This window comes from Rhinatrema bivittatum, chromosome 15 (genome assembly GCF_901001135.1).
Source record: "Rhinatrema bivittatum chromosome 15, aRhiBiv1.1, whole genome shotgun sequence".
NCBI lineage: Eukaryota > Metazoa > Chordata > Amphibia > Gymnophiona > Rhinatrematidae > Rhinatrema > Rhinatrema bivittatum.
Window position 1 is genome coordinate 76,258,981 of NC_042629.1, and position 18,163 is coordinate 76,277,143.

General features: G+C 48.4%; 1 protein-coding gene across 3 annotated transcripts; it reads left to right on the top strand.

Moving 5' to 3' along the window:
- Nucleotides 1–1,320: 1,320 nt before the first annotated feature.
- On the top strand, nucleotides 1,321–13,896 carry LOC115076578 (uncharacterized protein C1orf159-like). 3 transcript variants are annotated; one of them, XM_029578169.1, is made up of 9 exons: nucleotides 1,321–1,942; nucleotides 4,919–5,009; nucleotides 5,794–5,869; nucleotides 6,812–6,919; nucleotides 7,786–7,851; nucleotides 8,210–8,272; nucleotides 10,369–10,394; nucleotides 11,597–11,627; nucleotides 11,859–13,896. In XM_029578169.1, exons 2-9 carry the CDS (start codon nucleotides 4,938–4,940, stop codon nucleotides 11,954–11,956), a joined length of 540 nt encoding a protein of 179 aa, XP_029434029.1. In that variant the 5' UTR covers nucleotides 1,321–1,942; nucleotides 4,919–4,937; the 3' UTR covers nucleotides 11,957–13,896. The 3 variants fall into 3 exon arrangements, with proteins under 3 accessions (XP_029434029.1, XP_029434027.1, XP_029434028.1); XM_029578167.1 differs by having other exon boundaries at nucleotides 1,328–1,942; nucleotides 8,138–8,272; XM_029578168.1 differs by lacking the exon at nucleotides 1,321–1,942 and adding an exon at nucleotides 1,997–2,639 and having other exon boundaries at nucleotides 8,138–8,272.
- Nucleotides 13,897–18,163: the final 4,267 nt, after the last annotated feature.

The window sequence follows — 18,163 nt, forward strand, 5'->3', positions numbered from 1 at the left end:
GAAATTAAATATCAAAATAATCTCCATAAGTGGCATCCCACTAATTGGGTGAATTTGTAGTTTAATGGTATTTCAGATGGGGATACTGGATTCATTGTGTCACAGTATTATTAGCCCGTGCAGCTATGCACCACTCCAGTGAGTGTGGTAGTTGTGGGGTGGGGGGAGAAATCTGTTAGGTTTTTTTTAATGTATTTTATGCTTATTTTTTGTTGTTGTAAAACCACTTTGATTTGTTTACAAGAAAGGTGGACTTTTAAATGTGAAAATGAAACAAATGTATGCAATAGGAAGGGAGAAATGCTATCCCAAACCAAAATTTGTTGAAAAACAAATCTAGTGTAAACTATAGTAAACTCAAGCCTCTTTGAAACTACCCCTACAACACACAATAAATAACAAAACGGGAAGTTAAAATCTACTCTCCAATCCCTGGTGTCTGGTACCACTTGAATGGGTGATAACCACCTCTTAGGTTATAACTCCTACCTGCTTGTACAGTTTTGCTTTGTATGCAGCTACTTGTTTATGAAATAGTGTCTTTAATATATTTTTTTATTTTTATAATCTCTTGTGATTTTTTTGTGCAAATAAAATCCTCAGCCAAATCTAAACAACCAGATAATTGGAGCGAGGTAACGCAACAAAAATAAAGGGAAAAAACCCCTGCAGTTATTATATTGCTTTGGGGAGATGAGAAATCAGATCATTTGATATGTGGTAGGTCCCCTTTATCTCACTGGAAAAATAACACAAATGGCCTGATTCATCTTATGTAATGTAGAGGACGAAATATTTATGCAGACTCTTCATCTCTGGCATCGAAATTAACACATCTGAAGGAGGGCGGTCTCGTTTTTTGTTGGTCCATTTAAAGGGATCACAGAGCTCTCCAGGGCCAGTGCAGCTACTGAAACTCTGCACTGTGGAAGAGAACCAGAAACACACAAACATGAGGGCAGAAGAGGGCCTGCCCCTCTCCTCAGCCCCACTTCTTACCGTGGCAAGAAAAAGTAACTCGGGGGTAGGCCGGGCCCTGCCTGCAGCTGCCCCCAGGGAATGCCCCGACCTGGCTGACCACTTCAGCAGCCCAGGGAGCTTCACAACGTTTCCTCCTCGCTTTGCCCTGCTCCATATCGGACTCAGGAAACTTTTATTGCCATGACAACCTGTACCTGTGTTGCCAAAGTAACAGCGAGACTGTAACTTATCCCGCCCTTCGCTACATACCAGAGCCACCTGGTCACAGGCACCACGTGACCCACTTCAGCGCCACTCCAGGATTTTAAGCGTGTTCAGGCACGCTGCATTGTGGGATTTGCAGTCCGCCACCAACGCGCCTCAGGCACTGCGGGGAGGGTACACAGAGAGCCTTCCTCCCCGGGGCCTGTTCCTCTCAGCGGTTCTGCCGCAAGCGCCGCCGGGTCGTCAGGGAGTCCTCCCTCCCGCTCAGCGCCTCGTACCCTCTGCCCTGGGCCCACACGGGACAGGGCGTCGCCGTTTCCTAGCAACGCCGGAGGCAGAGCCGCGCCCGCCAGTCCTCCGAGACCTCGCGCGGCGCGCCGGGAAATGGAGTTCTCCCGTCTCCCTTGCGCCCATTGTTCCCTGCCAGGGGCTCTTTCGCAATGAAACTACATGTCCCGACAGGCTGAGGGAGACTTTTTTTTCCCCTCGAACAGCGAGAGCGGGCATGAAGGAACCTCGGAGACGGGAAAGGGAAAATTAAAAAAAAAGCGCATCAACGGTGGGTTACCTGCGACAAGGGGAGCAGGTGCGGCTCCGCAAGGCCTTCCGGGAGTTGTAGTTTTACAGAGCGCGGCTGCTGAGCCGAGGGACAGCATTTCTCTGGTTAGAAGGACTACAAGTCCCAGGAAGGGGGGGGAAAGGGAGCGCGGTGGAAGCGGTAGCGCGGAGCTCCCCGCCCGGCGGGCTCCAGCCTGAGGTAAGCCCGGGGTGAGGGGGAGGGTGTGCCTGAGGGTTGGGGAAGCTGGGCTCCCTTCCCGCACGGCTGTGTGAGGAGAAGGGGTACAGTGAGGCAGGTCACTGGGATCCGGCTTAGCTAAGCCTCTGGCTGCTTTGTTTTCAATGTTGGCCCCTTCTGTCCTGCAGGGCCGGCAGCTCCCTCCTGACCCAGCCGGCACTAGGAGTCCATACATGCAGTGGGGTCAGCCTCGTGTACCTGCAGTTGGGATCATTTTGCCCATGTGCATCACATTACTATTTCAGCTGCCATTCTGGTGCCCACTCTCCTCAGCTCACAAGGTCCTCGCAACCTGCTGCTGTTTAACAACTTTGAATGATTTTGTGTCACCTCGCTCGTCCTTCTCTTTTCCAGATCATTTATGAATAGGTTAAACAGCACAGGTCCCAGCACAATCCATGTGGTCTGCCCCGAACTACCTTTCTCCCATTTAATCCTACCCTCGGTTTCCTTTTTGAACCAGTTACCAATGCAACCAGTGCACTGTGCCTCCTGCCTTGGTAGGATTTCCTGGTTTCATATCTTTCTGCTTTTTACTGGCTGTGAGCCACAAAGTTGGATCTGTATTTTTGGCTGCTTTAAAGGCACCGGTAGACTTGCAGGTCATCAAATAATAAATCAATAACCACTCCTCCGTTTTCTCTAACCCAGAACAAAGGTGGGTAATGGGTCGAGTAATAGAAACCATTTTTGTTGCTGTATTCTTGCCAAGCTTGCTGTTAGTTGTGTCCACCTTGCAATTTGCTGGAGTGTTTACTGGTGAGGCCACACCTGTGATGAGCATCTTCAGCACCCAGCAGCAAGGGGCACCACCTCGGTTCTCTGCGCTGTCTGTGATCTTCATGAAGTGACTGGAGGGTAATTTAATAACAACCTGGGTCAGTCTGTGTGTAGAAATACCCCCACACTTTAGCCTGGCTTAGCAAAGCCAACTTATGCCTCTTTCTGGTGCTCATAAATATATGCATAAAATGGCTTTTACACATACAAGTCTATCCTCTCCCCAGGGCAATTTTCAAAAGCCCATTTGTACATGTAAATCCTTTTGAAAATTCAGCCCTAAGACTGCTTCTATGTACTAGATTCAAAGTTCTTTAAATCTCCTAAGAGCAGACTGGATTTAAGATTCTAGTACCCAGAGGAAAAAGCCTCAGGGTGGTGCTGTCCCTTCAAATCAAAGAGCAGCAACTGGAATCCGAGTTCTTGGCGCCCTAGGCACTTGGCCTATACTGCCTCTGCCTAATTCCGGCCCTGCTTAAGGGAATAGCTATGGGCCTCTCTAATTAACAGAGAGGGCTTGATTTTTTAAATTATTTACATGCGGAAAATGAAGCTTTTCAAAATTACCTTGGGGATTTTGTGCCTAAAAGTTTGCATAAAAGCAATTTGGCGCGTAGTTGAAAGAGGCCTTCCAGAGGTGGAAAAAACAATTTCACTCATACTTTCAATTTTTGTACACATTTACAGCTGCTTGCAAGCAGGTGCCTTTATTCTTCAAAACCCATTGTATTTACACTTCATTTAGCCTTTCTTTAGTTGGTCTGACTGGTGTCCAAGTGAAATGTTTGTGGCTTCACACAGACATTTGATGGTTTTGCTCTGTACCCTAGAAAGTGCCAAAACGCGTCAGGTCAGTGAGTGCACAATGTATTAATGCTTCTTTACCCTCATGCACACATTCTGAACAAGAGAGCTTGGCCTTTGGGTTCTAGGACAGCGCTCCAAGCTGCAAATTGTTCCATGAACAGATCTGATGCTGGTTGGCAGAAGCCAGGCTGCTGAGTACTGTCTTCTGTCTGCACTGCATTGGAGCTTTTCTTACTTTATTTTGAATGTACAATCGCCCATGTCTGTATACTTTAGCATTTTCTTTCATTTACTCTCACGGTGTCCCTTAAAATGTAGCACTCCTGCTCGTGCTTTATATTTGGAGTTTTTTCGCAGGCTGCAACACCTTTTTATTTGACTAAGATAATAAAAAGGGACTTTTGCAACCTGGACAGCTCACGTCTCTGGGATATTTTTACTCTGGCCCAATATGAAAGGTTTCACAACCTGCAATGAGTCCATTTTGTTCCAGGACCAAGCCAGCTATGCAAACATCTCTTTGTATTTGTTATCAGATTTTAGTTTTAAGAGATCTTGTTTCACATGGCTGTGTGAGAGATATGAAAAGAACATTAGTACTGTATAGATAGATCACAGTGGACCAGAAAGTATGGTATATAAAAACTTGGATCAGATTTCTTTTTTAGATGAAGTTCCGGGGAAGGTAGACTAAGCAGTAGGAAAAATTTCTTCATGGAATGGACTTCCAGGGGAGGAGGTGGGGATAAAAACAGTAACAGAGTTCCAGAAAGCCCAGGACATCCCCAATGATGATGAAGTGAACAGAAAGAGAGAGAGTGTGTGACACTGCACCAGCAATGACATTGGGCAGAGACTGGCTAGGCCTTAGGGTCTTTATCTGCCATCAGATTCCCGATTTCTGTTACCATGTTGATGCAGTAAGCATTCCCGAAGAGCACAGTGCTGCCAGCATGGGCACAGGCCTGGGCTGTGATGGGGACTCTTATTGGGTATGGTGCTTGGAAGGAGCTCTTACTCCTGGAGCTGCAGTGATTTTTATTGCTTGGGTATGGAAGAGGATCTACAGGGCCCAGCTTGTAGCAGACAGATAAGACTTCAGGTTACTTAGCAACCACGCAGCCTGCCATTGCCAGAAAACTGCCCCTTTGCAGCTGCATTGATATTTTTTGATGCCTTAAATTTGTACATCAGATAAGGTGAGCCAGTTTCATTCTTAATCTGCCTTAATTTGAATTAAGTCTGTGAGGGCGTTCAAGGGAGTAACATTGTGCTGTGATTAATGCTGGTTATCTGGACTCTCAGATCCTTCTGCCACAATGCATTCCTTCTCTCTCTTTCTCTCTGTAGATACATCTTGTTCCTGGGCATGGCAGTACTGTGCATCCTCCTCCTGACCAGGTTTCTTCTGCAGGCTGCTGCCAATTCTACAGCTGCTTTGGTATGTTCCATGCCACCTGCCAGCATCTAAGACTGGCCCACTTTCAGCATATCACAGCTACCAGCTTTTCAAGACACATTGCATGCAGGGACTTGTAGTTGTAATTTCCCCATATGCCTGTCAGTAAAATCAGGATCTGTCCTAAAAAAAAGCTGGAGCCACTTGGTAACTCTACGTAGTCTGGTCCACAGGGGCACATATGGTAGGTTAGAAAACTGTCCACGGCCTTCCTGGCTTTAGTGGCACTAACCTTTCATCTCCATAACAGTTGAGTACAAAGAGCAGGTGAAGCCCTAGCTAAACACTCCCCTCAGTACCACCCTATCTACATTTCTCTTGATTTCTTTTATATGCTTAATACTAACAAGCAATTTTCTGATCACAGAAAGACTATTCAGGCATTGGTTCTGCTGATGCAGCTGCTCAGCTCCCCTGATACATCTCAGTAACACAAGTATCCCCTGACCGCTCCCCTCTCTGCAGGTCAGAATCCAGCTTGGTCCTCAATAACTTGCCGGGAGCGGAGAAGATTATTTGTATCTGTTAGGATACAGTCACAGTCTGGTTATCTGATCATAGCAGCCCAGTTTTGAATTCTGTTTGAGAAATGTACGCCTGGTATTAACAGTTCCTGTGGGCAGTGCTGTCATGAGCTGAACCTTGGCTGGCATCTAGTAGTGACGTAACGATGCTTATTAAAGTTCCAGGGTCCTTTCTACCTGGCTATATTTAGGGAAGCTTAGCATTATTTTAGATATGTCCAATTTTTTCTGCTCTGTTTCAGATTTCTCCACCCGAATGCTGTCTGAGTATGTTGGATGCTAATGGTACCTGCCCCATAACTAGCCAGTGCAGCCCAGGTAGAGTATCACCCGGTGGGGGCATCAGCAGTCATTCTAGGCAGGACACCGGGATCGGGGCACTTGCACATTTTCTTTTCACTCTCCGGCTTGGGGAAGTGCCTCAGGTCAGTCAGGACTTGGAAGGGTGGCCAGTGTGGACTGTAGCAGAAGCAGTCATATCGTGGCCTCTGTGTTATAACAAAAAAACAAAATAAAACAGTGAAAAATGACTTTAAGGTAACGTACAAGAGCAAAATCAGTGGAAAAGTCACTTTCCCACAGATTTCTTTTTTGCTCTAAGATTTGAATTCCCAGACAAAATAAAACAAAAGCTGAAAGTGAAGGCCCTGCTTCTATGCCATTCAGAATGTTACTATGGGACTCTCGGACACATCCCAGGGAGTCCCCACCAGAACCTCAAACCTTTAGAGCTAGTGCTGCTGCTGCTTCTGTTCATTTCCCTTTGGGCTCCACTGAGAAAATAGTCTAATCAAGCTAGATATTTCAATGGTGGGGGTGGAAGGGAAATAGAACCAAGAGCTAAGAGAAACAGATAAATATGAGAGAAAAAAACGTGTGAAGCTTGCTGGGCAGACTGGATGGGCCGTTTGGTCTTCTTCTGCCGTCATTTCTATGTTTCTCTGTTTCTAAGTCTTATGGAAAAACTCAAATCTTCTTTGAGTTGCCAGCATCTTAAAGCTCAGATACTACACTTTTTTTTTTCTGGTTGGTACACTAAACACTTCTTGCAGCCCTCAAAGCTTCCAGTTTAATCACAAGGTAACATAACATTGGTAGACATTCAGTCTGTGTCAAGGACCTTCCTAGTCCCCAAAACTTGAAATGAACTTTGAGTAAGGTTTAGAGTTCGCTCGTTAGGCTCTGGCATGTACATGCATCTCCTCGGCTGCTGACTTCCAGGTAGTACATGATTAGGTAACCAGATGTCTTCCCATGTAGGTTGTTACAGACATTGGACTGAGGATGGTGCTAGCACATGTTTGAAATGCAGAAAGGAAACCAATCTGGAGTTCGAAGCTTTTCACAACCTGACCAGCTGCAGGAACAGTAAGTAGGATTTACACTGGGGAAAAGAGAGCCAACACAGAACCTGTTCAGCTCTAGCATTCTGGTGGGCTTTTCAAAGCAATGATGCATGGCGGGGCTGCAGATGGCCTCATGTCTTCAGCACCTGAAAAAAACCATTAGCAAACCCTTTGCAGCGTGGACTAATCACAAGGCTCGGCGCTTCTCCACAGCATATGCTCAGATCTATTTTTATTTCATTATTGTTGTTGTATTTTGTGAGCCTTTTTCCAGTTTGATTTGCAGGAGTACATCTACGCTAGGGCGTGGGCTCAAAACCAGAACACAGCGCTCATTAGCATTGTGTAACTGATGCTATAAAAGGAGGCAATTATGCAGTTTAACAACTGTTACGTGTTCTTAATTAAAGGCTACACACTATAGTTTTACAGATTTTGTGTTCGGAAATTTAAAGTAGTGTATGAAAGAGCACATGTTAAGTACCTGCTGTATCCATGTAACAAACCAGCATGGACAGAAATGGAGTGCACCCCTCACATAAGAGGTACACAAATTCAGCCTTTCTAAGAATGCAGTTACAGTAGCAAAGCTTATTGATCCACAATCATACTCCATACATACCATTCATCCATAAAAACCACAATGCATATATATCATCAATAATATTACATTACACATCTAAACAAACCTATGTAACATGTATACATCTGTGCTGAGACCCATTAACAACTGTTCAAATGTTCCTACGAGATTTCTCGTTTCGCCTGCGTAACCAGGCTTCTTCAGGGAAACTCTGGATTTTATAATTACGGGAGCATTTTCTGGAGCGGCAGAGAGCAGTATCATCCTGTGTATTACTAAGTGTGTCTCTGCTTTACTCTGTGCAGTCAGTTTCCATGAAGAGGATCTGAAAATGAATGCTAGCACGGCCCACCCCTTCGTACGCAGCATGGGTAAGAACTGCCGCAGGTTAATGCCTTGCAGACGGCGCTCTGCGCTCCAGAGCTAGATGACCAATCACGGTAACTGGTGCAGGAGATGGCCCGTGCATTTCTCACAATCTCTCACCTCCTTGGTCCTTGACTGCTACACAAACAGGTCTGGTTTTTGAATACATCACTTTGCAGAAAGTGCCTATCCTGTTTGTGGCTCTGAAAGACGGGCGTTTGCCACACTATGCCGCCTTCAGCCTTTCCGGGCTCGGGGGAGTAATCTGTTGATCTTCTTTTCTGTGCACAGGAGAACCAGAGATAGCAGCCTCTCTTCTGCTGGGGACCTTCTTCCTAAGTCTGCTGTTAATTTTCTCCGTAGCGTTTTTCTTCTATCTCAAGCGGTCTAATGTTCTGCCAGATCTTTTCTACAGGAGGAACAAAGGTGCGTTGAAATACAAGGACCTTCTTCAGGCATGCACAAAAATCAAATTATAGATTTATTTCAACTTTCTGCTCATTTGATTTCAGCTAGCTTTTCTGACATTCCTTCAGTATGGGCCTTACACTGAAACAGAGTTCTGTTAAACAGAGCCATGCCAGCAAGAGAGAGAGAACCCTGTTCTTTAACAGTATTTATGCTTTCTGGCATGTTCAGCTGAATGATTGGTTCCACCTCTGCCATGGATGCTGAACCAGGCCTGTTTGCAAGATATCCACAAATGAATACGCATGAGCAGGGTTTAATACACGCTGTTATATTATGTAACTAGCCCTCTAACCAAACGAGGTAAACCGTTCTGATGGCAAAACCGAATGTGGTATACAAATAAATGAATACATTTGTGGGAGAGTGGCCTGGAGCGCAGTTCCACCACTTCTTTTCAGACTTAAGAGGCAAAGCAGTAGGAGTGCCCTGCTCCAGCCACATTACTTCCCCCCCAGGCAGGCTACAGAGAAGTGGGGGCTGCGTCTGGAGCACAAACAGCCACAGCCCTTCCACTCCTATTCTGCAGAGGAGGGTGATCCTGAGGCAGACACTGCAGAGACACACAAAAAGAGCTGAATTAGCACAAGTTTGCCAATAACTAAGGCTTCAGCCCTGGCCTTACTGAGTGTTAATTCAGCCCTTTTTTGTGTCGGATAGCTGGGGTTTCATTCCTGGCAGTATGACTGAGAGCAGGGGTTCACTTACCTTTTTTCCTGGACACAGGGAAGCAGAGCTGCTGGTGTGTTCAGCCCTGGCCTCCCTTCTCCTTGTGTATGAGATTGCTTTGCATACAGTAGAGGCAGCGCCTGCAGCTCTCTCCTGCATCCTCATTGTGGATACCTCCACCCTATTCCCACCATCACCAGAACCTAAAGCTTGTCCCAATGCCTCGCCTTGTCCTTCCCGGCCATGACTTTCTGCAGTGCCAAAGACCCGGGGCAAAGTGTTTTATGCATTCACTTGTACGGGAAAGGCTGGACTGCCTGATCTGGGCTAGTGCCGTTTTGCAGCCCCTTCTCTGTCTGAACTAGGCTTCCCGTGTTCTGCTCTGCTTCCATAACAGCAGGATTGTGCTTCTAACCTCTTTCTGTCTCTCCCACTGCACCCCAGCCCATGCATCTTCCCTTATGTGATGTCTGTCCCTGCATCTCCTTGCTCAGTCCAAATCCCCCGCTTTACTCTCTGCATCCTGTAGAAAGTAAACTGAAAGATTGCTGTATAAATATTTGGAAGAGCAGCAGACGCTGAACCCAGAATATAAATTGTTTATTCCCAGGGTAGGAAAGTTATGAAACTGAATGAGAGACCGATGGAGGCTCAGTGCAGGATTGGATGCTGACAGGACCCCATATCCCAACCGTCCTGACTTGTCCTACTTAGATTTGTACTTGAGGAAGAGGCCTCTTGGCATTTCTCTTAACTCTGTGTCACCTGCCTGGAGAAAGCTGACTCCGCTTTCTCCAGGCAGGTGCACATGCAATCCGTGTTCCATGCGTGCGCTTGTGGCTCTGGTTTCCCCATGAAAGGCAAGCCCTGTTATGCAGCAGGGTAAAGCCAGGATCTGTCCTGAACCAATGGAAGCAGCAGTTAGCACAGGAGTCGCTGTCTCACCGTGTTTACAGCAGACTGGACAGTTCCCTGATTCAGCCAAGGCTCGTAAGGAAGGTCCCTGCACCATGCCTTCACCCGCTCTGCCCCCAACGCTCTGGATCAGCACTGCCCCCCCCCCCCCCCCCCCCCCCCCCCTACCGTTTAACCAGGGCATCACCCCCAGTCATCCCGAGCTTAAAGAAATATGGTGCAAGCTCTCTGCTCTTTGAATGAAGGAGATGGAGCAGCTGAACCAGAAATGAGACTCGGCTGCTTTCTCAGGGTGTTGAGTTGGGTTCCACTTTCTGCTTCCCTGATGGATTCCAGCTTGCTCTTGTCTGTATCACGCCAGGGCTTTGCTGGGTTGGGCATGTTGAGAGCAGGGGCTGAGATGTACCCACCCCTCATTTTACATTGAGGAACTTTTAGCAAGTAATAATTCTGCTTTCTTTCTTCCGTAGCCTCCATCCTGCAGCCCAGTGAAACGGTGAGCAAGCCCCTCCTGTCTGATCAAACTGAGCGCCTCGCTCCCTTTTTATAAAGGTGACCAAGGCCGCGTCCGAGCACTAGGCAGCTTGGCTGCCATCTGCCCAGTACGGAGCACAGTTCTAGGGCTCTTCATGCATTTGTAACAGCTTCTGCTTTATTGCCACAGCCCACGTGGTTGCAGATTATGTGGGTGCTTTACAGCAGTTTTCAATGATTGTAAAGTCCATGCATGGACGGAGTCAGCAGGCAGTGGTGGAGGGCAAAATAGTGCCTGCCTGTCTGAAAACTGAACATACCCGCCGCTTTCCTCCCTCTGACCTACCTGCGCCCTGCACATGCTTAAGCACTCCAACCATGGACAGTTTGCCCATGTAAATGGCTTTGCCAGTTGCCCTGATAGCAAACCACTCTGATGGCAAGGAGCAGTGTTTGGTGGGGGTGGGATTTGAACCTGGGTCTCTCCTCACTGGTTTCCTGTGGGAGAGCCATCCTGCATAGGCTCTGCAGTGACTGGGGCAGTGGGACACCAATTACGAGTCAATGCAAGAAATGAGCGGCCGCTTTCCTAATGCCCGCACAGCCACCTCTCCTGGGTGCGCGATTCAGTGTTTAAATGCGCCCCTAGCGCCTCCTCGGCAGCGGGTTAGGAGAACAGACACTCGTAAAATTAAGCTTCCGTTTCCCTGACTGCCCGCACTTTTTAAAACAAAATTTAACCTTTTGGTTCCTCCGACTTAATCTCGCCACGATATTAAGTTGGAGGATGTACAGGAAAAGTATTTTCTGCTTTTCTGTGCACGTTTTTGGGCTGCGGGACAGGCACACTTTTTTTTTTTTAGATCAGAGGAGAATAAGTAAGAGCCTTATCAACAAGCATTTGCATGTGATAAGCGCTATTAGTTGTGCCGGGTGTGTTTTGGACGCTCTGATCCCCTTAAAGTGTAAGGGGCTGTGGACGCGCGTCCAAGCATCAGCCCCTATGGGTGAAGACCATATTGTGAGCCTGCAGGGGATGACGGCCTGGGCGAGGACACATGGGGAAAAGTGATTAGACATCTTTGCCGTTTATCAACCGATTACTTCTTTAGAAATTCCCTCCCTTCTCAGTCCCACAGCCTTTCATTGCCTGGTTACAGTGACTGATCACAGGTATTTCTTGCACTTTTTCACTTATTTGAATGTCCTTGTTCTTTTTCCCAGGCCTCCATGATCCCCACGCCAGCATCTTCAGGTAAAGCTGCTTCCATTATTCGATGTGTGCAGTGTGATACTCAAGCATGCTGTACATTTGTCCCACCTCTTCGGTTTCTAACAGCAGATTGAAAGGTTTCTGAATCGACTGTGCTTCAGTAGTGTGCGTAGCACCAAAGAACGGCAACGCTTCGCATAGCCCTCCAGTACGGGTTTTAGCTGCCTCCATCCATCCTCGGTCACTAACTGCTTTCTCCCATCTCTGTTTCAGTGCGGAAGCCTCGTTATGTCCGTCGGGAGAGGTCGTCGGTGACGTCCGCTTCGGCCATCGTGAATTCTGACGCAGAGACCAGGGTGAGCAATGTCTGACCTTCAGCACTCTCCAGTCACGAAGCTGAGAAGATGTTCTGTCTTCGTTCATGTGCCAGCAAGCGAAAGAAGGAGCCAGCATCACTGCAGCAAGAGCGCTTGTGCCAAACGTGGCTAGAGAGGACAGAAAGCCATGAAAAGCTGGCGACTTCAGGCTAAACTGCCAGCTGCAGGCAGCTGTTCCCACACAGAGTGGAGCCCTGAACTCCCCCCTGCTCCTCGTCTCTTAGCAGCTGATGTCTTTATCACGGCTAAATCATTGCACTCCAGGCCCTGTGTGTGCCTGCTCTGTATTTGTTCAGTGGCTGCGGAGCAGGAGCGGGCTTGTTTACCCAGGGCATCACTGAGTGTATAATGCTACGCAGGGCAGCGTTGGATGACAGGGGGGCATTTACTTTCAGTTTGGAAGAATGGGGCAGAGCATGGGGGGAGATAGTGTTTCAGGGGCCAGTGTCATCTTGAAACCAGGCAGGATGCTCTTGCTGGAAAGCCAGTGCATGATGGCATCGGTTTTCTTCCTGGTAAGGCTTTAGGAGGTTCGTTAGCTGTGGTACTGCCCTCTTGCTAGGACAGGTGGCAGCAGCGCCCACCCACCAGATCATGGGCTGGTGTTGGTATTTCTTTGTGATACTGTGAGTTGCTTCAGTATAGGAAAAAGAAAAGTTGTGTCTTTGCAGCCCGAGCAGCTGAAGCCCCCCCTGGGGGCGTGACGGGGAGGTTACGGTGCTCTCTAATGTGACTTGGCTTGATTTCTTCTGCCCACATCCAGAGGACGGGAGGACAGGCTTTGTATCACATGTGTGTAAGACTCAGCGGCCAGCCTCCCCTACAAAGACCCTCTGAGGGTCTGCATGGGGCAGTGGTTCAGGGCAACCCAAAGCAGCACCTCAAATGCAAAACTACGACGTTGGCAGCTACAGAAAACACCTTGCCAAAGGACCTTAGAGGGAGCGGGGTGTGCGCCGCTGTGAGGGGCGGTCATGTATTTATCAGAGGAATGTGGCATTGCCACTGGGCATCTGGCCTTTAGTGGTTTGACCGCTGAGCATTGGCAGCACAGTTTAGTGTGAAAAGAAGGTAAAGCCTGCAATGTGCTGGAGCCGGCCGCGCTAGTCCCTGAGCTTGGGATTTCCGGATATCCCTGATGAAAGAGCTGCATTCAAATTTCATGCACAATCTTGTGCAGCACACTCGCATGGGATATCCTGAAAACCTGAGCAGCTGGAGGCCCACCCCTGCATTATTGTAAGAAACAGGTTTTTAAATCATTCTGGTAACTAGATATCACTGGATCATGTGCGTATGATCATCAGCCAACTAACGTGTACCATTTACGCCCAGAATGTCAGTGATCTCCCAGCAATAAGGCACTGCCGGGTCAGCTTTGGTGAAGCCCTGATGTGCCTGTGCTTCTCTGCTGGCAGCAGGCAAAGCCATTTCCGTTTCCTCATGTGTTATATACATGACGGTAGCGTGTTGCCACCTGAGCTGGCCAGTGCATTCAAGGGGATTCTAGGTCTTCTATTTAGTAAGAAGAAGCTGACTTCCCTTTGGCAATTGCAAAGCAAAACTGCTCCAGACCATTATTCCCCCAACTTGAAAACAAGTGACATGAGAGCCCATGCTTCTAACAAGAAGAGGATCTCATGGGGGTTCATTAACCTATTCTTAATTACGTGAGGGTTACAAAAAGCAAACTCTGTGGAAAATTCCAAAGCTAGGGCTATTATTAAGCCATTGGCCGTGCACTGATGGGGAAGATCTGCGAGGTCTTTGGTTAAGGTGAGGAAGGCTGCTAACCTGTTTGTGAGAGTCTGGCGTGTTGTGTTGCTCGTCACATGCTCCTCGCTGGCACCTGCTCTTGCATTTTGATGTGTTATAATGTTTTGTACTTTTTTTTATACAACTGGTTTTAATAAACTTGTTTATGAATACTTGAATGGGCAATGCGTAGATTTATGGCGGACAAATCGTATTTTATAAGGAAGTCTGGGTGTGCAGTGTTACAGAGTAACCAGGTTCAGAATTGATTTGTGCAGATAATTGTCAGAAATGCACTGTGCCAGACATCTCGAGGTGTTCAAGGGTCCCTGTCTGTGTGCGCAGGGCATCCTGAGGTATGGGGAGGGGGGGAGGAGAGCTCGCTCTGTTACATGAGGTGGGGCAGGGGGGACTCCCAGTTGCTATCTTGCTCCCAAAGAGGTAGACGGCAGCTCCAGTCCTTCTGTTCCTCAGGGGTAGAGGGGCAGCCTTTAGCCTTTACTCAACTTTAGATTTCAGTTGAGTAAGAGAGAGCTCACGCTCTCTTCCAGCCTGGCTATGGGCTTTCCCGCAGTACTGGAGTACGTCTCGTTACTGGGAAGCACCCGACTCCCTCAGACAAGAAATCAAGAGCATGGCATTGCCTTCTCAGCTAAAGACTGCGATCTGGAGGGCTCCTGGGAGAGAGAAGGAACGAATGTGGCCGGCTTTGTGTTTGCCTTTCAGTCAGCGCCGTTTTATGATCAGGCAAGAACAAGGAAGAGAAGCACTGCCATAAAACACAAGCGTGCATTTCCATAAAATTCCCCTGCTTCTTCCACAGCCCTGCCCAGAAGATCTGAGCAATGCTCCTGGTCCATCTCCGACCTTACAGCGCCCTGAAGGCCTCAGTCACCGCTTCTTGCTCTAGGGGGCTTTCCCGTACTTGGAAGGAAATCCATTTGTTTCAGTTTGATCCTCTCCCAGTGTTGGGTGTGTTTGCCTGGAAGAGGAAGAGTCATCCCGTGACTTTCTGGAGTAGCAGCAATGATGTGGCTGACTGCACCGCACACCAGAGAGGACACTGAAATAAGCAAAATGGACACGGGGAGGGCTTGAAAAATACGTGCCAAAGACCCTGATCATCTGTAAATTAGCAGCTAAGTGACCTCCTTGGGGGGCAGAGGACAGCACAAGCCAACTAGATTGCATGATCTTATTTTTCAAGCTGCTTCCGGATCTTTTCCATAAGAGTAATTTCAGGTTTCCCCTCGGTTCTGTAGGTCTGTGCACTCTCTTTTCACTCTCCCCACTCCCATGCCAACTTAGAATTGAACACTTGCCATATCTGTAATTAATAATTAAGTTATCGAGGAACAGTAACAAGCAAATCCACTACAAGGAAGTAAGCTGCTGGGTCCCATCCCTTTCGGGACTTTTCAGTCACTCTCAAAAGCGCAAAGTCATTTGTTGCCAGCAGGAAAGCACAGGAGGGCGTGTGCAGGAGATCAGTGTCGGGCAGTGACAAGGCAGATTTTATCTCCGGGTGCTACTGTGCCCTACAGCAGCAGAGGGGTAAGGGCTGTACCGAGACCCACAGGGGGTCATCTTCAAGCAGCTTGCATAGCCCAAAGGAAGCACATGCGGCACACGCGTGGATTTACACGCATACATTCAAAGAGCAAAATCCTTTCCTTGTACGTACCCGGATCAGTCCAGACTCCTGGGTTTGGCTCCCCGTCTAGCTGGTGCCATCTACAGCCTGGCAGGATTCTTCTGTCTCCAGCAGGGGGAGCAGGTGCAAAACCTACAGTCTGTGCTAGGGCCTAGCTGGTGTGAGACAGTATAGTATATAGGCTGGTGCCACCTACAGTCTGTGCTAGGGCCTAGCTGGTGTGAGACAGTATAGTATATAGGCTGGTGCCACCTACAGTCTGTGCTAGGGCCTAGCTGGTGTGAGACAGTATAGTATATAGGCTGGTGCCACCTACAGTCTGTGCTAGGGCCTAGCTGGTGTGAGAGTATAGTATATAGGCTGGTACCACCTACAGTCTGTGCTAGGGCCTAGCTGGTGTGAGACAGTATAGTATATAGGCTGGTACCACCTACAGTCTGTGCTAGGGCCTAGCTGGTGTGAGAGTATAGTATATAGGCTGGTACCACCTACAGTCTGTGCTAGGGCCTAGCTGGTGTGAGAGTATAGTATATAGGCTGGTGCCACCTACAGTCTGTGCTAGGGCCTAGCTGGTGTGAGACAGTATAGTATATAGGCTGGTACCACCTACAGTCTGTGCTAGGGCCTACCTGGTGTGAGACAGTATAGTATATAGGCTGGTACCACCTACAGTCTGTGCTAGGGCCTAGCTGGTGTGAGACAGTATAGTATATAGGCTGGTACCACCTACAGTCTGTGCTAGGGCCTAGCTGGTGTGAGACAGTATAGTATATAGGCTGGTACCACCTACAGTCTGTGCTAGGGCCTAGCTGGTGTGAGACAGTATAGTATATAGGCTGGTACCACCTACAGTCTGTGCTAGGGCCTAGCTGGTGTGAGACAGTATAGTATATAGGCTGGTGCCACCTACAGTCTGTGCTAGGGCCTAGCTGGTGTGAGACAGTATAGTATATAGGCTGGTGCCACCTACAGTCTGTGCTAGGGCCTAGCTGGTGTGAGAGAGTATAGTATATAGGCTGGTGCCACCTACAGTCTGTGCTAGGGCCGCGCTGGTGTGAGACAGTATAGTATATAGGCTGGTGCCACCTACAGTCTGTGCTAGGGCCTAGCTGGTGTGAGACAGTATAGTATATAGGCTGGTACCACCTACAGTCTGTGCTAGGGCCTAGCTGGTGTGAGACAGTATAGTATATAGGCTGGTGCCACCTACAGTCTGTGCTAGGGCCTAGCTGGTGTGAGACAGTATAGTATATAGGCTGGTGCCACCTACAGTCTGTGCTAGGGCCTAGCTGGTGTGAGACAGTATAGTATATAGGCTGGTACCACCTACAGTCTGTGCTAGGGCCTAGCTGGTGTGAGACAGTATAGTATATAGGCAGGTGCCACCTACAGTCTGTGCTAGGGCCTAGCTGGTGTGAGACAGTATAGTATATAGGCAGGTGCCACCTACAGTCTGTGCTAGGGCCTAGCTGGTGTGAGACAGTATAGTATATAGGCTGGTGCCACCTACAGTCTGTGCTAGGGCCTAGCTGGTGTGAGACAGTATAGTATATAGGCTGGTACCACCTACAGTCTGTGCTAGGGCCTAGCTGGTGTGAGACAGTATAGTATATAGGCTGGTACCACCTACAGTCTGTGCTAGGGCCTAGCTGGTGTGAGACAGTATAGTATATAGGCTGGTACCACCTACAGTCTGTGCTAGGGCCTAGCTGGTGTGAGACATTATAGTTATATAGGCAGGTGCCACCTACAGTCTGTGCTAGGGCCTAGCTGGTGTGAGACAGTATAGTTATATAGGCTGCTGCCACCTACAGTCTGTGCTAGGGCCTAGCTGGTGTGAGACAGTATAGTATATAGGCTGGTACCACCTACAGTCTGTGCTAGGGCCTAGCTGGTGTGAGACAGTATAGTATATAGGCTGGTGCCACCTACAGTCTGTGCTAGGGCCTAGCTGGTGTGAGACAGTATAGTATATAGGCTGGTGCCACCTACAGTCTGTGCTAGGGCCTAGCTGGTGTGAGACAGTATAGTATATAGGCTGGTGCCACCTACAGTCTGTGCTAGGGCCTAGCTGGTGTGAGACAGTATAGTATATAGGCTGGTACCACCTACAGTCTGTGCTAGGGCCTAGCTGGTGTGAGACAGTATAGTTATATAGGCTGCTGCCACCTACAGTCTGTGCTAGGGCCTACCTGGTGTGAGACAGTATAGTATATAGGCTGGTGCCACCTACAGTCTGTGCTAGGGCCTAGCTGGTGTGAGACAGTATAGTATATAGGCTGGTACCACCTACAGTCTGTGCTAGGGCCTACCTGGTGTGAGACAGTATAGTATATAGGCTGGTACCACCTACAGTCTGTGCTAGGGCCTAGCTGGTGTGAGACAGTATAGTATATAGGCAGGTGCCACCTACAGTCTGTGCTAGGGCCTAGCTGGTGTGAGACAGTATAGTATATAGGCTGGTGCCACCTACAGTCTGTGCTAGGGCCTAGCTGGTGTGAGACAGTATAGTATATAGGCTGGTGCCACCTACAGTCTGTGCTAGGGCCTAGCTGGTGTGAGACAGTATAGTATATAGGCTGGTGCCACCTACAGTCTGTGCTAGGGCCTAGCTGGTGTGAGACAGTATAGTTATATAGGCTGCTGCCACCTACAGTCTGTGCTAGGGCCTAGCTGGTGTGAGACAGTATAGTATATAGGCTGGTACCACCTACAGTCTGTGCTAGGGCCTAGCTGGTGTGAGACAGTATAGTATATAGGCTGGTACCACCTACAGTCTGTGCTAGGGCCTA